We start from the raw sequence: 25756 nt of genomic DNA, 5'->3' as shown, positions 1-25756 counted from the left end.
GAATTGGCAATCTGATGGACTTCATAAGATGCGAGACTTAATTAGTAATTAAGCTGCAACAAACCGGTTGACTGTAAATGGAAATTAGTGTGAGACAGGATGACAGGATTTGGTCCTGCGGGAAAGGTAAAGTTGCTGGATTCAGTACCTGGAGTATTAAAATTAGGCAACAAAAAGTGACTTCTCTGCTCATTAATGCTACCACAACCCAACCCCAATGGAGCCAAGCAGGAAACACACAATTTGTCACTACACTTGTTACTATTTTTACCTTGGCAGACTATTATTGGTTGCTAAATGCAATACTCAGGACATGTTTAATGATGTCATCTAAAACTCAGGGCACAACATGTCCAAGAAAGGAAAGCCTGAATGCTGCTACATCCATATAGTCCAAGACAGTGAGCATTTTTAAGGAAGATGAGTAATTCTGTTGTTTGGACAATCCCATTTCAAACACATCTTTCTGTTTGGCAAAACACTTTGAGTGCATAGCAGTTTGATAAGCTGCTTTATATCAGATTCATATCCTTAAAAAAGGAAAGTGGGGATGATCAATTAAAAGTAACCCTCTTGCTAACCCTCATGCTAACCCAAATATCATGAAATGTAATAGACCCCCCGTGCTCTGCAAGCTGACCATTTGCCAGCCATCTGCTGGCAGACTGCACATCTTAGCAGCTTTGTAGGGTGAGGGGTATGCCTTCAAACCCTGAGAAAGTTCACGCTCATCACTCCACCACTGAGGTCCATAACACCCAGTGGGTGAAATTTGCTCCTGAACAGAAGAAAGGCATTAGAGCATAAGAGGTCCATCAGCCTCATGCTGGGCATACTAAATACCAAAGGGCTGCCTGAAGGCTCCTTGTGGGTCACAATAGGATCCCAGCCCATCTCCTGCAGATGAGAGATGAAAACAGAGCAGAGTCCGTGTAGGTTTGCACTGCTGGCCATGAGTGCTTTGCATCCATACTTCAGGGCTAAGGGAAAACAAACCTTCAGGCTAAGTGTGTGCTTGTGAAGGAGTGCTCCTGGCAAACATCTGAGAAATGGTGCAACAAACAGGGAATGATTGTTTTCAGGAAAGCAGGGCAATAGAGAAAGCCCCAGAAGCACAGTGGCATGCCTGTTGCTCAAAGCAGGAAAAAAGACCACAGAAAGGAGCTGGATTAGAAGGAGCACCTCTTTTGTGAGGATGGGCTTAGAGAGTTGGGTTTGTTCAGTCTAGAGCAGGGAGACCTTACTCCAGCCTTCCAATACTCAAAGGGGGCCTACAGGAAAGACAGTGAGGGGCTCTATCAGGGAGTGTAGGGAGAGGATAGGGTGCAACAGTTTTAAACTTAAAAAAGGCAGATTTAGATTCTTTACAGTGAAGGTGGTGAGGCACTGGAAAAGGTTGCCAAGAGAATGTGGACACTCCATCCCTGGAAACATTCAAGGTAAAGGTGTCTGGGGCTTTGAGCAAGCTGATCTAATTGAAGGTGTTCTGCCCCTGGCAGGGGGGTTGAAACTAGGTGGTTTTTAAGGGCCCTTCCAACCCGAACCATTCTATGATTATATGAACCTTTTCTCCTTGGTTCAGACAACCCATACCTGGATTTCCGGAACAATAGGACCTTTCTCCGAGCAGGAACTTGCAAAAGCTGTCAGTGGAGATGGGGAGACCACAGGGTTGGGCCGGGCAAAGTTACTGAGGTCACAGCTTGGGATCTCATTCTCCTCGTGCCTCATGACTATGGTTTCCATCACGAAGAAGCGATCCCATGGCAGCCACAGTGTGTGCTCCTGGGTGATGAAGGGAGCCCGCTCAAAGTGCAGGATAATGGAGATCCCACCAATGGTAACCAAATCAAAGCTGTTTGAGGAGATGGAATACAAAGTTAGTGCCAGCACCACCCCATCTGTTTGCAACAGCACCCAAGCAAGGACCCCCTGAAAAATTGTTGCAAGAAATACCATCAGCCACATTTTACAAGCCTAAAACCTGCAGCCCACGGAAGCTTTAGCTGAGTAAGAGCAAGTGGCAGAGGCAGGAGCACAAACTCAGCTTCTTTGTATGTTGTTCTCATGTATATTAAAACCATACCCATCCCTTGTTTTGAGACAGATGTCTACTTTTGTTAGTGTTTTGCTACTGTTATTTGACCATACACACTCATATTTTCCTTTGATTTTTATTTCTTTTTTTTTTTTTGGAGGGGGGCTTGGTTTGGGTGTTTTGTGTTTTTTTGTGTTTTTTTTTAATAGTATTTATCATCCAAACACAGTCATAGATTGGATCAATTCACATGGTGAAATAAACTGTTTGGAAAGTGGTTTCTCTGACACACCACCAGATAAATTGCCTTGGCATCACTGCTAACCTAACGAAGGCCTAATGCAACCCTACAACTCGTGGAACATAATGGAGCCCACTCACGGACTGAGCCCAGCATAGGGAAGAGTGGGGAAGAGATGAACATAATGCAGGCAGTCTCTGCACCACAGAACTCAGAACATAGTCTTGTTTAACTCTGAATCATTCAGAGCAGGGGGGATACAACTTACTGCCTGTGGTCTGCAACTTTACCCTGCACTACCTCTGGCCAAGTGGCTTTTCTGCCTGCATTAATATTGGATAGCACAGTATCAGGTCATCTGAGCTGTGTGAAAGGACATCACATCAAGGAGGAAAATATTCATCTCCTGGATATAAAGATATTGATACAGAGTTCTGTGGGGATTTTTCTTAGTTTTCCATTTAAATTTCACTCCTTCTTAGAGATGGAGATTTTATGAAGTGCCACAGGATGTATTTGCTATGTATAGACTACAAAAAGGTATTAATTGAGAAAGGAAGGGATTTCAACACAATTTGAACATCCCTCTGTTTAGCTTCTTTGGCTTTTTCATCAGTATCTATTCAGTTGTAGTGCTAAGTGTGTGTTTCAGGCAAATAAAGTTTTGTCATCCCTGCTTCTCACTTTTGATGCTTGGCACTAGTGTCACACAGATTGTAAGCTTGCTAGCTTCAGCAGAGCTGCTCCTCTGCTGAAGACCCACGTGCTTAAGAACTTTTCCATGCATGAGGACTAGGATCTGAAAGCACTGACAGCCCGAAGCCAGGCATGCTACACTTTGTAATTAAAAGGGCAGAAAGAATCTGGACAAAAGTCTTTGAAATTACTTTAATTAATTACGAGGCTTTCAAATCGGCTGCAAAACTCCCAGAGGAGCAACAACAGGTATGAACCCCTCCTAAACAAAAATCTTTGGCAAGCAATCATTCAAGAGAATCTTTTTTAACTTTTATGGCTGCTAGAGTGAGGTGGCATTTCGTAAATATAATTATGAAAAGAAAGTCATTCAGGAAAGAACCTTAAACTGAGTCCACAGGGTGGGGTAGTGGAAAGCATTTTCAAAAGCTAAAGATGTGTTTATTCTACCACTCAAGTAAGGGCATCGGCTTCCCAGCCCTATGGAGCTTGGCTTGCAACAGCCTGCAGAGTCACTTGCAAGGACTGCCAGCAAAGCTGCACAGCATTTGTACTTTGATGAGAACATTTTTAACAGTCAATTAGCATTTGGCAAGCCCTTCAGCTAGGAGGGAGAAGCTTGCTCTGCATGAATCCAGGCACTGAAAGGGGAAACGGGAGGAAAGAAACAAACATTACAAATGATGCTCAACAAGTTTGCAAGCAAGTGGGAAGAGTTTTTATTTGGAAACACCTTCAGTTCACTCCTTTGTGAGCAGTTCTTGACTTCATTAAGCTTAGACCAAGGATGGTGGCCTGCTGGAAAGAAACATCCTTGCCTCTCCTGCATCCACAAATCAGGATGCAGAAGGGAAAGCACCAGCTCCACATCAGGTTCCAGCAGCTGTGAAAACAGAGGCAGGCAGTATTTTTTAGCAGGCACTGTTACTAATGAGCCAGTTTTCCCAGAGTCACAGGGTGCAGCTTTGAAGTTACCTTGATGAACTGAACAAAAGTGAAAACCTAAACCAAACAGAAAACCCAAACCTGAAAAAACCTTCCTCCCAGCTTCCCTTAGTGAAATTAAATTAAGCAAGAGCAAAAGTGTCTTGGGATTGAAGGAATGAGATAATTTTGTTTCTGGTTTTGCTGCTGCTCTCTAATGTCTCTTTTATCACTCTGAAAAAATCATCCTTGTGGTACAGTCATATTGTTCTGTTTTTCTTAAAAGACTCTGGAGAGACAGGCCAGAGGATGAAATCCTGTATTTATCCACAAAGCAGATTAAGAAAACACACACACACAAACCCCCAAACACAGAAAAGTGTAACCCTTTCTCATTTCTTTGCTCTGAAAGTTCATGTATTTGGTCATTCTGAGAGAGCCATGCCAAAGCTGCTGTGATGCCCAGTGACAGAACAAGGGGCAATGGGTGGAAGCTGAGGCATAGGAAGTTCCATGGAAAAAGGAGGAAAACATTTTTCACTGTGAGGGTGACAGAACACTGCAACAGGCTGCCCAGGGTGGGTTGTGGAGTCTGCCTCTCTGGAGATACTCAAGATCTCCCTGGATGCATTCCTGTGTGATATGGTATAGGTGATACTGCTCTGGCAGGAGGGGTTGGACTGGATTATCTTTCGAGGTCCCTTCCAGCCAGTAACATTCTGTGATTCTGTGAATGTGATGGCAGGTGACACTGAATAAGTTTAAAGACAATTCTGAGAGCTCATTAACAATATCTCTACCACCACGGGATACTGAGGACTTGCAGCCTTTATAAATTAGCAGCTTCACCAAATTAAAAGCTTTATTTAAAAGTGTGGTTTATAGAATCACAGAATGTTTTGCATTGGAAGGGACTTTTAAAGGTCATCTAGTCCAACCGCCCTACACTAATCTTCAGTTAGAGAAGGCTGCTCAGAACTCCAACCTGACCTGGAACGTTTCCAGGATTTGGGGATCTATCACCTCTCTGGGCAACCTGGGCCAGTGTTTCACTATCCTCACCATAAATAATTTCTTCCTTATATGTAGTCTAAATCTCTCCTCTTTTTGTTTAAAACCATCACCCCTTGTCCTGTCTCAGCAGGCCCTGCTAAAAAGTCTGTCCCCACCTTTCTTACAGGCCTCCTTTAAGTACTGAAAGGCTGCAAGTAAGGTCTCCCTGGAGCCTTTTCTTCAGTAAAGGTTCAGTACTGATACTTTGATCCATCTATCAACATTCCTTTACAAAGAAATGCATATAACAGAGCAGTTTAAGAGTTTTCATTTTATCTTTATGCTTTGTTATCTGAAAAAAAGTCTGTCCCCCAATAATTAGGCTAAAACCACACACAAGCCTTGAAGTTACCAAAAGTTTGCTCAGACTCAATGCCATGAATTAAACAGAACCAGGATTTCACTATGGGAGGATGCATAGGATCATAGAATTGTCAGGTTTGAAAGGGACCTTAAGGATAATCTGGTTCCAACCACCCTGCCAAGGGCAGGGACACCTTACACAAGATCAGGTTGCTCAGAGCCACATCCAGCCTAGCCTTCAAAACTTCCAGGGATGAGGCTTCTACCACCTCCCTGGGCAACCTTTTCCAGTGTCTCACCACCCTCATGGTGAAGAACTTCTTCTTAACACCCAATCTGAATCTACCCATTTCAATTTTTGTTCCATTCCCCCTAGTCCTATCGTTACCTGACATCCTAAAAAGTTCCTCGCCAGCTCTCTTGTAAGCCCCTTAAGATACTGGAAGGCCACAATAAGGTCTCCTTGGAGCCTTCTCCTCTCCAGAATGAATAGCCCCAACTCTTCCAGTCTGTCTTCATAGGAGAGGTGCTCCAGAGATGCAGAAACCTTGAATACAGTGAACCCACTAACAGGGGTGAAGAATTCAGCTCATTCATTTAAAACCTGAGATGATCTTTGAGATCTTTTTCAACTGGATGTATTCTGTGATTTTACTCATTTTCAAACTTGGCTATGGAAAAAAAAAAGCCAAAACAAAGAAAGAAACAAACCAAAGAAACCTTAAACCAACAAAACAACCAACCAAAAAGCCAAATCTGAAACAACAAAACCAGTCTAAGAATCAACGTTGCTAAACTGATCCAATTCTGGCTTTTAAACTTCCTCACTTCAAACACACAGTTATTGCCCTACTATCAGTAAATTGATTTGCTAAATCAATTTAAGGCAACTCAGTGCACATTTCCAAGAACAGATAGTCTTGTGGTGGATATGTCAAATAATAAAGCTAGTGAGCTCTCTGCAGTTCTCTCATAACCCCTGGAATACAGCACATGCAAGCATGTGCTTCCATTTTCCCTCCACTCCAACCCAGAATGCTATCAAAGATGGTTTATGATGGTGCAGTAGTACAGACTGGGAATGCATGCAGGCTGCTACTGCAGTTTGGGAAGAGCTACTTGCTTAAGAGCATCTTTTTGGTTGGTTGGTTGGGGTTTTTTGGTTTGTTTTTTTTTGGTTTTTGTTTGTTTGTTTGTTTGTTTTAAATAAAGTGTCTCAATCACATGAAAACTGCCCTGTGAAGAAGCTGATGAGAACAAAGTCATGCTCCTTTCAGAAAATTACTGAAACCCATCAAAACCCATAATAGAAACTGTAACAGAAATCACAGTATCACAGTCTAACTAAGGTTGGAAGAGACCCCAAGGATCATTAAGTCCAGCCTATCCCAACAGACCTCACAACTAGACCATGGCACCAAGTGCCACGTCCAATCTCCCCTTGAACACCTCCAGGGACGGTGACTCCACCACCTCCCTGGGCAGCACATTCCAATGACAAATGACTCACTCAGTGAAGAACTTTTTCCTCACCTTGAGTCTAAACCTCCCCTGGCACAGCTTGAGACTGTGTCCCCTTGTTCTGGTGCTGGTTGCCTGGGAGAAGAGACCAACCCCTTCCTGTCTACAACCACCTTTCAGGTAGTTGTAGAGGGCAACAAATAATCCTTCACACACTTTTACAAGTGTTTTCCTAATAGTACTTAATAAATGCTGTAACAATCAGTAAGGAAGGCAAGTAAATATCTCCCTATCACAGGTTGGTTGGGCTGGCCAAGGGAGGTTAAGAGATGCACCTAATGTTACCTGCTAAATCAGCAGCAAAGATAGGATTAGACGTAAGGGATGTCTCACATAATTTTCTGCCCTGACAATTTTAGTCTGCATGCCCTTAACTTTTCAAGGTAATTTTTAGAAGACTTCAGCACTTGAGGAAGATGTTGGGTTTGGGTGTTCTTTAAAAGAAGGGCTTTCCCTTGTCCATTTATTACCTCCAGAGTACACAGACGCACTGCTGTGCTCCCTCATTTGAAAAAAAATATGCACACATATGCCTCAGCCAGTCTTGGAAGGTATTTTTATGATCCCGGAGACTCAGTACTGCAACTGGGCAATTTGCTGAACGTTGGACATGCACAAGGTTTCTGTAGAAGCAGATTGCTTTGAGGGCAAGGTGAAAAAAGTAAAATCAAAAGAGCTGACACCATGCGGTGTGGGGTTAGACTGACCACCAGCAGCTGGCAACAGAAACCCCAGATTCAGGATGAATGCCACTTGGTGCCAGATTCCCTGTTCTCAGACAGCTATCTCTGTCATTTTTATCATTTGGAGCTGAGTATCTGTTGGGGGCTGAGTCAGCAAACTGCAGCACTGAGCTCCTTGAAACTAATTTAAGTTCTGGTGGCTGGCAGCTGGCCCTGAGGAACCAGCAGTCCACTGAAGATTGGAGGAGCATACTGATGCTCCAGCTACATTGTTTTCTGCCCTGCCCTGGGTGCCCTGCTCAGCTGGAGGCTGGGAAGGACATGATGTGGAAGGAACACCTTTGACTTTACTCTGACCTGGTGAGACCTCACCTGAAGTACTGTGTACAGGTCTGGAGCCCTCAATATAGGAAGGACATGGACCTGATGCAGAAGGTCCAGAGGAGGGCCACGAGAATGATCAAGGGGTTGGAGCACATCTGCTATGAGGACAGGCTGAGGGAACTGGGGTTGTTCATCATGAAGAAGAGGAGGCTCTGGGGAGACCTAATAGCAGCCTTCTAGTACCTGAAGGGAGCCTACAGGAAGGATGGAGAGAGACTGTTTACAAAGGCCTGCAGTGACAGGATGAGGGGCAATGGCTTCAAACTGCAGAAGAGCAGGTTTAGACTGGATGTTAGAAACAGGTTTTTTACTATGAGGGTGGTGGAACACTGGAACAGGTTGCCCAGGGAGGTGGTTGAGGTCCCTTCTCTGAAGATATTCAAGGTAAGGCTCGATGGGGCCCTGGAAAACCTGCTGTAGTTGAGGATCTCCCTGCTGACTGCAGGGAGGTCAGACAGGATGACCTTTGGAGGTCCCTTCTGGCCCAGACCATTCTATTTTTCTATGATTCTATGACTTGAACTGACAGTAGAAGTAGGTTTATAGTAGGGGGATTTGCCTGTCACTGCACAGGAACTGGAAATAGTTAGTCAAATGTTACAAAAGTCTTGAGATGGGATAGCAGCACTCAACTCCATGCTCTGTCCCTGTTTAGCTCACTGGTATGTTTGCTGCCTAGTAGTGTAGTTGAGGATAAACCCCCAGAGGAGAGAAGCACAGAGCCATTGTAAAGCAGAGAGATTGTCCCTTATTCAAAATACTTGTAATCTAAATGACAGGTTACACACAGTAGCCTGGTGTTGTACATATGACAAGGAAACAGCTGGAAAAGGGTTATGGCAGGCATTACTGTCCAGGAATTCTTCAGGCCCTCGGCCTCATCTAGTTGGAGATATCCAACTCTGGTGCAGTGAGTAGGGACAAGATGACCTTTGAAGGTCCCTTCCAACCCAATGAAATCTGTGAACCTGCTCTGACAGACATGTCACCTAGGAGAGGAAACATCACTCAGAAATCCTCCTAGCCACCATCAGTATTCTACCAGCTTCTCTGGCCAAGGCAAACCATAACGAAAGCCACGGATTGGAGAGATGCTAAAATCTATAAATCCTCTCCCAGACATTAGTGGTTGGTAGTCAAGACACAGAGCATGTGCATCTGGAACCCCTTGTGTTTCATTTTTGTCCTGAAAAGAAAGGAGCTAATTAGCACTGACAGGCAAAAGATAAGAAAGGCTTTCCCAATTTCCAATGCTTTTGTTTCGGCTGAGGATGATTGCTCAGATTTTAAGCACGTGCCTCTAACACAACTGTAACCCTAATGACTTCTTCCTATTCATTAGCAGGAGTTAAGTAAGAATAGAACTGGAGGCCTCTCTCTTTACATGCATGGGCACTCATTGCCCAGTTGTTGGATGAAGATTCTAGATGTTATCACAAAGTCAATGATAATAGCTGATAAAGATCAGAATAGAATACTTCATCTGGAAGGGACCCACTCAGGGGTGACCTTATTACTCTCTACAACTATCTGAAGGGAGGTTGTAGACAGACAGATGTTGGTCTCTTCTCCCAGGCAAGCAGTACCAGAACAAGAGGACACAGTCTCAGGCTGCGCCAGGGGAGGTTCAGGCTGGATGTTAGAAAAAAGTTCTATACAGAAAGAGTGATTGCACATTGGAATGGGCTGCCTGGGGAGGTGGTGGAGTCGCCATCACTGGAGGTTTTTAGGAGAAGACTTGACAGGGTGCTTGGTGCTGTGGGTTAGTTGCTTGGGCGGAGTTGGATTGGTGATGGGTTGGACGCGATGATCTTGAGGGTCTCTTCCAACCTGGTTTATTCTATGTATTTTATTGTATATGTTACATTTTTATTGTATATGTTACATCCAGTCCAACTGCAAGACCAAAAGTTTAAGCATGTTACAGGCAATGTCCAAGTTCCTCTTAATCACTGGCAGGCTTGGGACATCGACCACCTCTCTAGGAAGCCTGTTTCAGTTGTTTCACCACCCTTTTAGTAAAAAATGCTTCCTAATGTCCCATCTAAACCTCCTCTAGTGCAGCCATTCCCATATGTCTTACCACTGGGTACAAGGGAGAAGAGATCAGCACCTCTCTCTCCATGCTTTCCTCTCAGGAAGCTGCAGAGTAATGAGGTTGCCTCTTAGCTTCCTTTTCTCCAAACTAGACAAGCCAAAAATTCTTAGGTACTCCTCACAGGATACTTCCAGCTCTTTCACCAACTTTTTTGCCCTCCTCTGGAAGCATTCAAGTACCTTTACACCCTTAAACTGTACAGCTCAGAGTTGCACATAGTACTGCAGGTGAGGTCACACCAGCACTGAACACCGTGGGATAATCATCTCTTTTGACCAGATGGTCATACTGTGTTTGATGCACTCCAGGATGTGGTTTGGCCTCTTGGCTACCAGGACACATCACTGACTCATACTGAGCCTGCTGTCAACCAGCAAAGATCCCTTTCTGCAGGGTTGCTTTCCAGCCACTCCTCTCCCAGTTTATACTTGTGCACAGAATTACTCCATGTTAGAATCCAGCACTTGGACTTGTTAAATTTCATTCCATTAATCACTATCCAATCTATCCAGAGCTCTCTGCAAGGCCTCATGTCCCTTGAGATAGTCAAAAGTACCTCCCAGTTTGGTATCATCAGGAAATTTGTTAATGGTGCATTCATCTCCTGTATCCAGATCATTGAACAGGACTGGTCCTAGAATTGAACTTTGAGGAATACTGCTGGTGGCCAGTCACCAGCCAGATGCAGTCCCATAACAACTAACAATGCAGCAACATAATCAAAAGGCAGGAGTTTCTCTTTACTGCTGATGGCACTAATGCTGTAACTGCTGCTTGAACATGGTAAATCCTACAAAGACTATAAAGACATCCTACCTGCCATCTTGTCTGCTGATTGTGTATCCAAAAAGAGGATTGTTGGCAAAGCTGATGTTTACTCCAACTAGAGGGGTCCCATCTGCTGTCATCACCTGGCCTCGAATCACGCATGCATGTCTGCAAGAAAGAGAAAAAAGAAAAGAAACAGTAAGTCTGCTGACAAAATCAGGTTTTTTACCTCTACCTCTGCGGCTGGAAATTCCTAAGGGTCAGAAAGCCCAGGCCCTTGTGTCTTGAAAAGCTGGGAGCTATATTGCGTGTCTTGATGGTGGGATGCTGCTCCTGAAGAATTTCTTAAGACTTGTCTAAGAACATTCAACAACTAAAATGAGGTTCACCTTTAGCCTACTCTCAAAAAGCAACAGCTTCAGCATGTGCTTCATTAGCCAAGGACTTCTGTAGGATTCACATCATCACATTGGAATTTGCTACAACCAGCTAAGCTTCACAGTGTCTTGACAATACTGCTCTCACTAAAGGCAAAGCACATGTTAAAACCAAAGAGAACAGAAACCCACCAAGTACTACGTGGCCATATTTAAGGCACAAAAGCCACAGAAGCAGCCTGACCGAGGCTTGATGGCTCAATTCTTCCACACTTGGGAAGACCACGACAGATAATTTGCTAGGTTCAGGTAGCTTCCCTACAAACTGCTTGGGGAACTGAGCATGCTGACAGGATGGGCTTTTTCTTCCTGTCTTTTTTCTTCCCCCAAGTTTGGAAGGTGGCTCTGTTTTATAGGCTACATCTATTCCAATTACTCTCTGCTCTATAATGTGCTCTTTTATCTTAGGATTTCAAGGATCTTTACAAACATTAATACTGCAAGATAGGTATTTTACAGAGAAAGGAAATAAAGCATAGAGTGATTTTCAGTTGTCCAAGGTCAGTTAGAAAATCTGCAGTAAAGCCAAAGATAGATTTTCCAGGTTCTTATTCCAAATTCTGTTTCCAGACACCTAAGTCATTACAACATTGCAACCTTAGAAGCTTCCTATAAAGACAAAGCATTACACACATGCCTGTGATAGTGTCTGAACCCAATTTTTGGCTGAAGGTGACTATTTTTCCAAGCAGCAACAGCAAATTGTGGTGTCAGTGTGCTAACATGATGCAGTGAGTGATTTTCCTAAGTGCTGTCCTGCTGGAGAGCAGAGATTGAAAGCCACTGTTCCCACAGGTGCAGGACCAGTTCTCAGCTGGAGTAAATCATCTCAGATGCACTTTCTGTCTACCCACTTCAGCTGGGAAATGTCACTCCTCTGGCTCACTGAGGCAAAAGATGATAACCCACAATGTTTTGTAAAGATGATTTCCTAAACACAGATCACCAGGTTATCGTCTTACACTCCACCTGCAAATGTGACATTGTATAACACAAAAAGATAACATATAATTCATATTTAATAAGGGCTGTGCTATTTGTATGTTCCACAGGACAGAAAACAGACTATTTGTCAGGGAGGCTTAAACCAAAATCCTCCTGGTCTAAATGGAGAGCTCCAATACGAACAAAACTTCTCCAAGTGTAACTAGAACATGTTAGCAATCTAAAATAATCCTGGATTCATGTGCAATTCTGGAACAGGACACAGGAAAATGAGAATGGAAATGACTTTTCTGTCACTGTGTTTTCTCTGATATATCATACCATATGACTTGTTAGGAGTCATGTAGGAAAGGACTTGGAGCCAAATTTCAGGCATTGGATTGGGCTGCCCAGGGAGGTCATAGAGTTGCCAACCCTTGATGTGTTTAAAGGTTGTTTGGATGTGGTGCTTGGGAATACGGTTTAGGGGCAAACCTTGTGAGTAGGGCTCTTGGTTGGACTTGGTAATCCTGAGGGTCTTTTCCAACCTGAATGTTTCTGTGATTCTGTGATTCATGTTTCCATTGCTTTTCAATACTTCCATTGCTTCTCCTAGCTCAGCTTTCCACAGACAACAAATCTAGAACAATCTTCCAGCACAATCTACATCACTCTCTAACACAGAGGGCAAAGCATAATTCAAAGGATCATGAAGTGACAGTGTCACTATCCCTGGAGGTATTTGAAAGGCCTGTAGGTGCAGACATGGTTTAATGGTGACCTGTCAGCATTGCACCTGATGATCTTAAAGGTCCCTTCCAAACAACATGATTCTACGACTCTATGCTTGGTAAAATGTCATGGGTTGAAATAACCCTACTGAGGTCAATAGGTTACCAACTGCAGTGCAACTTTTTCACAAAGCACATGTGTCTCATCTGAGCTATGAGCAGAAGCCAGGCTTTCCCTTCCCAGATTTTTCCATGATCTCCTCCACCCTGCTCCATCTCCTTATCCACCCTTTAGAGACACCTGAGGAAGGGTTTGCAACTGTTTTCTCTCAGCTTCTTGTCAAATGGCTGCACATTTTATGAAAGGCCACTACAGACTGTTGCTTGCAGACTCAGACCTGAGCATCAGAGACTCAATGTTCTGAATTTCTACCAGCACATTCAAGTCAACAGTGGGATTATGAATGTTTCAAAATACTTGAGAGATAAGGTCATACCTTTTTGTGAGCCCAAAAAGCACACTTCTACCTATATTTTTTTTCCCTTCTAAGAGCTAAAAGGAAGCAGAGGAAAAATTACAAGGCTGCAGATGTTTCTCCTGCTGTCCTACACAAAAGACATGTCCAGGCAGTTGCAAACTTCTAAGCAGTACTGCAAGCACATTGGCCTAGATTCTCAGCTCATGTTAATTGGAGGGATGTGCTTTGTATCAGCAAGAAGCATCTGTTCCATTACACATCACTGACAAGCATTTGTACAAGCATTTGTACAATAACGAGCACCAGCACAACATGGACAAAGAAAGCTTCCTCTGTCTTTGGCAGCTGTAACAAATGTATTTGAACTCACACCTTCCAGGAAGAATCATAGAATTGTTTTCTTGGAAAACACCTTTAAGATCATTGAGTCCAACCATTGTCTAACTCTACCAAGTCTGATGCTAAACCATATCCCTCAGCACCGCATGTGTGTGTGTCTTTTAAACACTTCCAGGGATGGTGACTCTATCGCTTCCCTGGGCAGCCTTCTTCAGGGAAGAAATTTTTCCTAATATCCAACCTAAAACTTCCCAGGTGTAACATGAGACCATTTCCTCTTGACCTATTGCTTATTTCTTGTGAGAAGAGACAACCCTCACCTTGTTGCAACCTCCTTTCTGGGAGCTGTAGAGAATGAGAAGATCTCCCCTCAGCCTCCTTTTCTCCAAGCTAAACAACCCCAGTTGCCTCAAACACTCCTCATAACACTTGTGCTCTAGACCCTTCATCAACCTTGATGCCCTTTTCTGGAAACCCTCCAGCACCTCAATGTCCTTCTTGTAGTGAGGGGCTCAAAACTGAGCACAGTATTCAAGATGTGGCCTCACCAGTGCTGAGCACAGGGGGATATTCATTTCCTTGGTCATACTAGCCATACCATTTCTGATACACCCCAGGACACTGTTGGCCTTCTTGGTCACCTGAGCACACTCATGGCTCATCTTCAGCTGGCTTTGCACCAACATCCCCAGATCTTTCTCTGCTGGACAGCTCTCCAGACACTCTACCAAGCCTGCAGCATTGCATGAGAGAACCAGCAAGATGCTCGGTTGCTGTTCTAGATGATGCTTCGCTGCACTGCACTTCAACTATGTAAGCACATCTACATCCTGACTAACTTGGATGATGTTGGCATCTTTCTCAGAGAAGCAGCTTGTCAGCAAGCCCAGCTGCATCCACCATCTTCTTGAGGACTTATAACAATAGCTTATTTACACGCTATAAAGAGGTTCCCACAAATGGGAGATCTTTCCCAAACCTCAACAATAAAAAGAAGCTGGAGCAACACGCACAAATGTCAAACCAGTTAAAAACAGAAAGGATGGAAACTGGAGGAAAACCAAAGCCCAGACACAGCCTGATCTGAGTTTCAAATCTCTTTTCCTGGGTGACAAAATTTGCCCCACTTGGGAAAGGTAGCTAATACAGTGTGTTGGAAGCAGCTGACTTAACTAGCATCAACATGTCCTTTCTGGAGGCAAGATCAACTACCCTGTGAGAGACTAAAAATCTTATCTCTGCTGATGTGACTCAACAAAGACAAAATCACCTTTGCTGCTGGTCCAGACAACGGACCAAGGCCACTGTTATTGATACCTTCAGGAATGTGCATAAGACAAGATCATCTCCACCCATCAGGCACCCTGGAAAGGGAGGATGGTGAGACAATGGATTCACCACCTGGCCCCTGTGTTGGGTGTGTGGGCAGGTAAATGGAGAAGGAGGAGGCGGAGGTCCCCCATCACTCCCCCCCCAGCCCCCACGCCCCCCCTCTTCCTCCAGACCCCTGTCCAGACACAAAGGAATGCACAAGAAGGTTTCCTGGGGAACAATACCTGGACACTTACCTAAGGATGATTTCCTGGGGGACAAAACTTAGACACATACCTAAGGACTAAAACACTGTATAAAAAGACCTGAGCAACTACTGGCTCAGGAGAAGAAAAGCACAGGAGAAGAAAAACACAGGAGAAGGAAAACACAGGATGAAAAGATGAGAAGGAAAAACGGAGAGAATACCAGGACAGAGACATCACCTTGTAGCTTGGAAGTAGCAGACCAAGAGGAACCCTCTCTCCGTGTCCTAAGTTCTGCCTGCTGCAGCTCATGGAGCTGAAGAGGCTGCTCAGAGGACAAGGCAGCCAAAGCTGCAGCACCCTTCCTCTACAGATCCAGCATCTCTTCTACACCCAAAGCTGCAGCATCTTTCCTCCACAGATTCAAACTGTCTTGGGGGATGAGGGGTGTGGTAATATAATTCCTTTCCTCTTCTCTCTCTCCCTGTTTTCTTTCTCTCCCCTTCTGATCCATCCACTTCATTTGTGTAATAAATAGTCCAGCTGTTGATATTTTGGCCTCATTTGTGCCTCTAATTTCATAACACAGGAATATTCAAAAGAACTGAGCCTCTTTCCCTCTCTGGACCGAGACATACCCACAACACACTGAGCCTCCCAAGAACCTGGTTAATGCTAATTTAGTCAGCCATTTCCTTGAGAAGACCTTGGTCCAAATGCAATTATGCTACAAACAAGTTAAGTGGTACTGCTAAGACGTTCAGCTCTGCTAGAAGGTCTCCTAATATATTTACATAAAATTATCTCTCATGTTAATAGAAGAGATTTATTCCATCAGTTGAGGCCTGCCAGTTCTGAGTGTTTTCTGCAGTAGATCAAAATTGAATTTCTCATAGCTGGGGCCTCATCTCCCCATTGAATTATTAACAGATTCCATCTATTGTCTCAAGTTTTTTGTTTGTTTCCTTCACTCATTTTACAGAAGACTCTGTGGATTCTTGTTTTGCAATGGAAAGCAGACAGCTTTGTCCCTCTTCTTTAATTAGACTTTTCCTTTTATTTATATTTTTTTATTTATTTTGTCCATAAAAACTTCCCTGAAAGACCAACTCATTGTACAGATGCTATCTAGAATGCCAGATGGTGTATCAGTTTTACACCATCACTTTATGAAGTCATTCTTTATTCCCTAGAAAACTGAATCAGGTTTTTCTGGTAAGATCTTTGCCACAGCGGCAAAACAGAGAGAGGTGCATGGATATCTACTGCTCAGATATAAAGAAAGTCTGGTAGGTTCTCAACAGAATTCAAGCAGACAAAGCCAGCTTTAGAATAGAAGCCAGAAAAGTAAACTCCCCCAAACCCATTTTTCATTACAGGAGCACATTAAAGATTTGTCTTTAATAGCGACTATGATCCAGTGCCTCATAACTTAGACACTGGCCCTTCCAATAGTTCTTACTCATAGATGTTTTCTGCTGACACTGAGCTTGGCATTACAAAAGAGACAAAAGTATTGCCTCTGCTAAACAAATTTCACTGGGAAAGAAAAGTCCTAACCCCTGTTTTGCTGCAAGAAATGTGTATTTTTTCCTTGACCGAGAATAGGTGCCATGAGAAGTCTCACCCCAATGAATTTCTGCAACTCCTCAAAATATTTCCACTGTAACTCATTATGCCTTCTCCTTTAAAGGTTTCAGATGTATGGAGTTGCTTATCATGACTGCTTAGCTTTCCTCAGCCAAGTTATTTATAATAAATATTTCAATTTGCCAATATCAATCTCTTCATCTCTTTGAACTTACCACTTCCATATTTTTTTGATGTATATATGGGACTTATCCTCCTGCTTTGGATGAAACTTCAACAAAGAGCCATGGAGCAAAAATCTATGCTCACTGAGAATCACAGAATCACTGAATGTTATGGGCTAGAAGGGACCTCAGAAGGTCATCTAGTCCAATGCCCTGCCAGAGCAGGATCACCTAGACCAGATTACACAGGAACACATTTGGGCACGTTTTGAGTATCTCCTAAGAAGGAGACTCCACAACCTGCCTGGGCAGCCTGTTCCAGTGTTCTGTCACCCTCACAGTGAAAACATTTTTTCTCCTGTTTCCATGGAACTCCCTATGCCTCAAATTCCACCCATTGCCCCTTGTCCTATCATTGGGCATTACTGAGAAGAGCCTGGCTACATCCTCTTGGCACTCACCCTTTACATATTTATAAACATTGATGAGATCACCCTGCAGTCTCCTCTTCTCCAAGCTAAAGAGCCCCAGCTCCCTCAGTCTCCTTGTAAGGAAGATGCTCCACTCTCTTAATCATTTTTGTGGTTCTGTGCTGGACTCTTTCAAGTTCTGTGAGGTCCTTCTTGAACTGAGCTGTGGTGACCTTTTTGCTTAATAATAACTCAGGATGCGGCGCAATGTACTTCATCCGTTTTGAGTTGACTGCACCTGTCTCATGTTCAACAACCTCAGGGCAGTCTAGTACTAGGACAGACAGGAAAATTAGTAGAGTGCCAGGTGAAAAGCTAAGGGCATCATGGTCAAACACATGACAGAAAATGCTGGCAGATGAAGGACAAAAGAAGAAGAGGAAACAGCAGAACATACAGGCCTTCAAGTTCATTGTTTACGGCAGTATTTCACATAGAATAGAATAGAATAGAATAGAATAGAATAGAATAGAATAGAATAGAATCAACCAGGTTGGAAAAGACCTTTGAGATCATCAAGTCCAACCCATCACCCAACACCATCTAATCAACTAAACCTTGGCACCAAGTGCCTCATCCAGGCTCTTCTTAAACAACTCCTGTGATGGTGACTCCACCACCTCCATGGGCAAAAACTGTCTGCAAAAAAAGTCCTGCCCAACTGTACCAAAAAAAACCCACTCCTGGTAGTCTCTCCTTGAAGTGAGCCAATCCTTGCCTGATTGCTTCAGTTCAGTTTAGCTGTAGGAAAAGTTCAAAGTTGAAACCTACCTACCGCTTGTAGCCACCAACTTCAAGGAATTGAGGAATCAACACTAGGAAAAAGAATGGAGAAGTTTCTGCTGAAGGGTTCCTTGTTAGACAAGAAGGGTCCACTTGTGAAAAAATGAAAATTAAAATGTAGTCATCTAGAAAGACCTCTGCACCACCACAGGTAGCACAAATGAGTTTCTGAAAGGGTTTGGCACACAGTGAGAAGCTGGGATACAAATCATTAATTAGGCTGAGCTGGAAAAGCTCGCCAATAAGGGCAGCACCAGAATGCCACTGTCAGTTTGACAAAGGGACTAAATGCACTGACATTTGACCAAGTCCCAGACAGGGACTTGGTAAAGTGGCACTGACAGACATGGTTTTGCAACAGACCCTGCCACTCATCTTTCTGAGCAGCTGATGGAGTGGAAGACTCATGAGAAAAAGAGCAGGGAATGACGAGTGAAGTTGTCAAGAGCTCTGACCAGGCTTAATAAGGGAAAGTCAATTCTAAGTTGCTTGCAGCAAGGAACAGTTTCTGCTGTGTTTGTTTAGCCTACACACTGAAGATATTTATAAGAGCCCATCACAGAAAGTTCAGGAGATGCTGATGATTCTTTATGTAGGTATGGTGATTAGGTGTTAACTTTTTGCAAGTCTTTTAGATATTCTACAAAACACACAGTAAAACTAACTGATTTAAAATGCTTCAGTGAAAACCCTTCCCTTAAACTCTGTGAGCAAGGACAGGGGAGAAAGAAACAAAATGCTCAGATACTTTTACAAATGTGGCTGATGAAGTTGGCATTTAAAGTCCAAGAGGAAAGTGCTTATTAATCAAGATTTACAATGGCACCTCTAGATACAGATTTTACCTTGTTGTCTCTTTAGATATGGTCTAACCTGACTATCAAAACAGTGAGTCTTCTTCATCTGATATTTTCAGTACCCATGAGAAAGCTTGGGTTTATGACTAGCTGATGCTGAGTTTCTCAAACTCCACACTTCATGGATCAGATTCCATTCTGTCCAGGAAGACTTACAAACTGACTGCAGTTGTAGCTGAGCCAAAAGGAGAAGAAGGTATCTTTATTGATGACAGTTTAGTCACACAATGTATTACCTCCTGAAGACCACCTCCGCTTCTAGAAAACCCATGATCAAATGACTATTGCTTTCAAAACAATTCCCTCTCAGCTCCACTCCTGAAAGACTCAGGCCCATATTGCTTTGAAAACTTCTCCCAAGATCTGAACCTCATTCACCTACTCACATACTCAATGTGTGTCCTTTTTCTCTTTATGAAAGCACAACCCTTCTCTTTGATCTGCCAAGCAATCCTGCCACTGTTGGAAAGAGATGCCACTTCTGCCATCCAAAACATCTTGGCTCTCTGTGCCTCATTGACTCACTGTTTTTGCATTCCAAGATGTCTCAGTTGAGCTATAATGGCAAGATGGGAGGATAAGGGATATAGGAAGGCTGCTCAGCTAGCAGGAAACAAAGAAGGAAAGACACTAATGCTGGTCTGTGAAATAATAAAACTGGCTCAAACTCTACTATTTAAGTGAAAGTATTTTAGAACTGAGTATTGTAGGAAATGCAACACATAATAAAGTTGAGCTGTGCTTTACTGCAAAGTTTTAATGAAGAATCCTTTTATTTACAATGTAGTTGACTAAGTAATGCCTTAGAAGTTGATGATTCTCTCCTCTACCTCAGTACAACCAGAGAAACATGTTCTTCCTTTGCACAAGATCTGAAGAAACAGAATCATGTTCCTTTTTTTTTGTTTTTAAGGTCTGTAAAATCCAAGTCAAGTGTTCAGTAGCTTCTAAGGTGCAAAATAATTTTTCCACCTAATTAATATGCTCATTCCATAATTGTTCAGAAGTGATCCCATAACCATTATTTCTATGACGGGTAAAAACTTTAAGGTGTAGTAACTTTCAGAAATGAATAATGAACTCATGTTAAGTCTTCCCCCAAACCATCTGCAGAACATACCAGTTCTGTATTATTCTACTATTTTATATCTGGCATTTATTTTGTGGCCACTTTCAGCTCTGCAGAATGCCCCAAATAAAATAATTTCCTTCCATTGAACTTGAGGCCCCATGAAAGCAGAACTGAGCAGAACAGCAGGAAAAATACATTATTTCCATGTTAACTACAAAGTGAACTCTCTTTCTGATGACCTCACAGAAAATACCTTAACTACATATAAGATGTCTGATAGCTTTGTAATGATCCAAAGGAATTATGAGGAAAAGAAAAAGGTGGTTCAATTAAAAAATTATAATGATTGGTATTTTAAAAGTGATTTTATGTTGTTGTTTTTTCGCCTTAGGAGGTTTTAACCAATGTAACAAATAAATGTCACACTCAAAGGACAAACTCTTCCTGATACTGAAATAATTGAAAACTGTGCTAGGATCCAGTTAAGGCCCCACAGCAAGAGGTAACTGCCCCCCAAGCTGACCTGGCAAGGCAGAACTTTATTGAATCGGTGTAAAGGCAACAGGATCAGCTCACACCAGTTTCCCCTGCAGTTTTAAGTGGCAAAGGAGATTTTGCACAGACTGAGGGGTGCTCTCCAGCCACGTCTATAGTCAGCAAATCTTGCCAGAATCAAAGAATGGTCTGAGTGTGAAGGGACCTCCAAAGGTCATCTAGTCCAACCCCCCTAGAGTAAGCAAGGGCATCCTCAACTAGTTCAGATTGCCCAGAGCACTGTTGAGACTAACCACAAATATCTCAACTCCCTCCCTGGGCCACCTGTTCCAGTATTCCACTACTCATGTGGTAAGGAACTTGTTCCTAAACTACCCTCATGGCAAAGAAGTGAGGAAGCAAATAGCTGGGGGCAGAAAAGTTTTTGCAGAGTAAACATGCTAGGGTCCCACATGAGAATCATTACACCACCGAGTGGGCATTAAATTTGAAGAAGCGTTAAGCAGTAATGAAATAATCAAATCTCTCCATTGAACAGGACGTGTAGTTCCTGGTGATGTTATTATACTGGAAGGAGCTACTGACTCAGCTCAGAGTTACCACTCCTGACACATCCATCAACGAGCAATGTAAAACAATGGGCATGTGGACTGCTGATTTTCAAGAGGAACAGACCTTGAATATTGAATTAATATTAATCAAATATCTGCAATGCCAGAGCCAAGAGAATGCATCAGCATCACACATTAGTTTAGACTCCTAAAAACAAACACATCAGCATGTGTGTAATCTGTGAGGCACTTAACTCATTAGGAGTTTTGGTTTTCTGCTTGGGAGCTTTGAAAGCTTGACTTTTACTTCCTGCCTGCTCCAAGGTACAGGCATCATGCCTAAGACCTTTTAATCCCACGTAATGGATGGTGCAGCATTTAAATCAGCTGCCTTTCCTGATCCTGGAAGCATGCTGAAATCACTCCAGGAAGAATCTCAAAGAGCTTCAAACTGAAGAGTTTGTGCTTGGTAATAAATATCCAATGGTTTTTAATATTTGTTAAAAATTGCACTCCAGCTTCTCTAATGCCTGTGCATAGGACTTCCTTCTACTGCCACATGTGAAAGTGGAATACAATTACAATGTGGTTAGTAGCCAGCAGGTCAAGAGAAGTAATTCTCCTTCTCTACTCTGGTGAGACCCTACTGCAGTGTTGTATCCAGCTCCAGGGTCCTCAGCACAGGAAAGACATGGACCTGTTGGAGCAGATCTGGGGGAGGCCACAAAACAAATCAGAAGGCTGCAACACCTCTGCTATGAGGACAGGCTGAGGGAGTTGGGATTGCTCAGCCTGGAGAAAAGAAGGCTTTGGTGAGACCTTATTGTGGGCTTTTGGTACTGATAGAGAACCTATGAGAGAGTGATGGAGACAGAATTCTAGCAGGGCCTTCTGTGACAAGAGAAGAGATGGTTTTAAACTAAAAGAGGGGGGATTTAGACTAGAGAGAAGGAAGAAGTTTTTTCACAATGAGGGTTGTGAAACACTGGCCCAGGCTGCCCAGAGAAATGGTAGATGCTTTATCCTTGGAAACATTCCAGGCTGGGTTGGACAGGGCTCTGAGCAACCTGATCAAGGTGAGATGTCCCCGCTCACTGCAAAGGAGGTGGACTAGATGACCTTTAAAGGTCCCTTCCCATTCAAACCATTCTATGATTACACTGTTATGGAAAAAAATAATTAAATCATTAGTATGGAAGGGAACTTTGCTTTTACAGGAGAAACGTTGGGAGAAATCTCACAAACTGGAAGTAAGTAGCTGCATAGATTGCATTGGCAACTCAAAGTCACTTCAAGCTGAAATAATTTCATACTATATAAATGTAAAATCAAACAAAAAAAGGAACACTGAAAATATATATCATTATATGACCTGAATACTGAAAACCTAAGTTTTAAAAGCATGCTTTCATGGACTTAAAAGGAATAATTACCAAAATAAAAACCACCAAGTCACTGTTATTTCCCTGTATTTCAGAAAATGATGATTTGTTGCTAAAAGTAGTTCATTTGAGCAGGAAGGGACAAAATCAGAATGATGTCTTTGGAAGACAGTAATGCTGGGAAGGAGAGGGCTTGGAAAGGTGTTGGGTTAGTTTGTTTTAAAATACAGGAGAAAGTAATGACCCTATTCCCATCAATGTAGGTACCATGTTGTGCCATGATTGTCTAGTGTCTCTCACTCAGTCTTAAACAGATGGAGCATTTATCTTTCAAGGCTGCCCTAACTTGTAGGGCCGCTGTGTCCCATGGGCTCCTGCCATTCAGTAGGTGCATCCAGCCCATGGCATTTCACTGCCAACCCAACAGAGCCACATTCTCCTGCAGCCAGGCCAGAGCTGTAGGCTAGATCAGCCAAATCAGAAGAAATCATCAGAAAGCCACACTTCATGAGTGTGGGTTTCTTGAGTTCTTTGGCTAGGAAAGCACCATTTCTTACTTGGCTGTATCAAACCTACACTTTTATTGAAGGAACAAGTACAGAAAAGAAAAAGCACTATGGTTTCTCTGTGAAGAAACCTCAGGAAGATCTGCTGGGGTGAACCTGGCAGTCTTCCAGATGTGGGAAGAAATGGGGGAAAGGAAAAGAGAAGGTGCTTTGAACATCTCCCTTCAAGGTTACTAAGGTAATATTCTTTTAAACAATTCAGAATTGAGGCAGGTAGGTGGAGCAACAAAATGTTTTGAAATCCATTTTGATCCTCCCCTATTCTCTTGTTCTTTGGCCATGATCAGAACTCACAGTTCTGGTTTCGATGGGGCTTGGGATTAATGTTTTTTTATTGTTCAACTGCATCAAGCATTTATAGTACACCTGCATATCTTGGTGCAACAGTACTCCCTCTCCACTAAGGATCTGTAAGGTGTATTGTACAGCCTGGCACGTGGCAAGGACACAGGGAGATGGCACTTTGCTCTGGTGAGACCTCACCTGCAGTACTGCATCCAGGTCTTGAGCCTTCAATATAGGAAGGACATGGACCTGATGGATCAGGTCCAGAGAAGGGCCATGAAAATTATCTGGGGGTTGGAGCACCACTGCTACAAGGACAGGCTGAGGAAGCTGGGGTTATTCAGCAGGGAGAGAAGGAGGCTCTGGTGAGACCTAATAAAGGCGTTCCAGTACCTGAAGGGGGCCAACAGAGAAGGATGGAGAGAGACTGTTTAAAAAGGCCTGCAGTGACAGGATGAAGGACAATGGCTTCAAACTAAAGAACTATGCTGTGTTACCCGCCACCCTGGGCGGGGAGGAGGGTTGCAAGATCTCTGCTTCCCCCGTGGGACAAAAGAAACCTGATCCAGGTGGACTTGGCTTCCTCCTCCCAGGGGGAGGGGTCCCCCAGGTCTAAGTTGGTCTGTTCCACTCCCCCTTCCTGTCCAGCAAGACTATAAAGGGGAGGGCATGGCGGCCATCTTTCTCTTTGCTCCTGCCTCACCTCTTTGAAAGGACCAACAGCTGCTGCTAGCACCCTGGTTCTGCCACGTGGTCATGCCTGGTCTTCTCCCTGCTGTGTCCATGCTTCTCTAAAGGACTGAAATCCACATACAGCGAGGGAGGTACAAGGCCATGCAAATTTGGTTTTGTACATTTTCCTATTCATCCTTGTTCCTTACCCTTGTAAACCTTCCCTATTACTGGTTTTTATATATTTTTAAAATATTTACTTCTCCTACTTCCAAACTGACTCCAGATTAATTTTTTTGGGAGATTTAGTAGATTTTTTCGTAGTCTCTTCAGGGGTGGGGGGATGATTTCTCAGTTTCTTGCTACCATCTGAACTCTTAAATTCCATCTAAGGCTCAAACCACTACAAGAACAGATTTAAATCAGATGTTAGGAACAGGTTCTTTACTATGAGGGTGGTGGAACACTAGAACAGGTTGCCCAGGGAGGTGGTTGGGGGCCCATCCCTGGAGATATTCAAGGTGGGGCTCTGGACAACCTGATCTAGCTGAGAATGCCCCTGCTTACTGCAGAGGGGTGTTGGACTAGATGATCTTCAGAGGTCCCTTCCAACCCAGACCATTCTATGATTCTATGACAGAATCACAGAATGGTTTTGGTTGGAAGGGGCCTTAAACATCATCTAATTCTAGCCCCTCTGACACAGGCAGGGACATCTTCCACTAGACCAGGTGACTGGCCAACCTGGCCTTGAACACTGTCAGAGTACACAACTCTGGGCAACCTGTTCCAGACAGGTTTTCAGATACCACTAGGGGGGGAAAAAAAAAGGTGCACATTTAATTCTGATTAGAATTTTAAACAATGTAAAAGCTAACTACTTTTTGTACAGGCTACTGACATGTGGGAAACAAGGGACTACTCACTGTTGTAACTAATACCAGATTCTTCTCTCTGATGTTTCTTTATAGCTCAGCTTATTATTCATAGCTGCCTGTTTAATGGGGATAATACTGCTGGCAGCAAGTAGATATACATAACCTTTCCCAAAATAACAGGTATAAAGCAGACCTACTTAAAACTCACTTAATTTCAAGGATTTTTGACCAAAAAAGAAAAATGCCAATTCTGCACAGGATTAAAGTACCTCAGGAAACCATATGTCAACACCTAACATGAAAGACTGTGTGGATCAGGACTTCAGCATGTTCCTGCAGTTTTCTGACTCTGTCCCTCAAGAGAAAACAAATATATCAGGTGTCCTACTTGAAAGCCAACAACTTGACACCGCTGCATCTTGTGCTGCTCCTTATGGTGATGGACAACTAAGGATGGCTTAAAAACACAAAGCAAACAGCAAGAGTAAGTGGTTTCAAAATCAATAGAAGAACGATCAAGTAGCAGAAGAGTACTTGTTATCGCTTCATCAAAATGATGTGAAAAGACATTCCGTGCATTCAGAATTTAATTTAGTTACTTGCTTTATCATCATAAACACTCATTTCAATATGGACAAGATTTTTTTTTTTCTTTCCCAAACATGAATAATATATAACTGCTGGTATTTTGGCGGAGACAAGGTCTTTACCTTTATCCATCAGGGTAATTTATCATTGTCTTTCTTTTTCTTCTGCAGTGGTGAGAGAGCTTTTCAGCTCAGCTTGTTCTTAAAAAGCTGGAGTGTAATTCAATAATAAATTCACTCAAAGGCTAGCTGTCACAAGGCATTCATT

At 43.1% G+C, this 25756-nt stretch overlaps 1 protein-coding gene across 1 annotated transcript in view; it reads right to left on the bottom strand.

The window, feature by feature from the left end:
- The window catches only part of TENM4 (teneurin transmembrane protein 4), a 901855-nt gene that overhangs the window by 100295 nt on the left and 775804 nt on the right, over nt 1–25756 (bottom strand). Inside the window, exons 21-22 of the mRNA XM_054164697.1 lie at nt 10758–10877; nt 1594–1855 (exon numbers count right to left, since the gene is read on the bottom strand). Of these exons, the coding sequence (XP_054020672.1) occupies nt 1594–1855; nt 10758–10877 (382 nt within the window). The remainder of the gene's footprint in view (nt 1–1593; nt 1856–10757; nt 10878–25756) is intronic.

The sequence above is a fragment of the Dryobates pubescens genome, chromosome 10 (assembly GCF_014839835.1).
Source record: "Dryobates pubescens isolate bDryPub1 chromosome 10, bDryPub1.pri, whole genome shotgun sequence".
Lineage (NCBI taxonomy): Eukaryota > Metazoa > Chordata > Aves > Piciformes > Picidae > Dryobates > Dryobates pubescens.
This window is presented reverse-complemented; position numbering and strand designations above follow the sequence as displayed.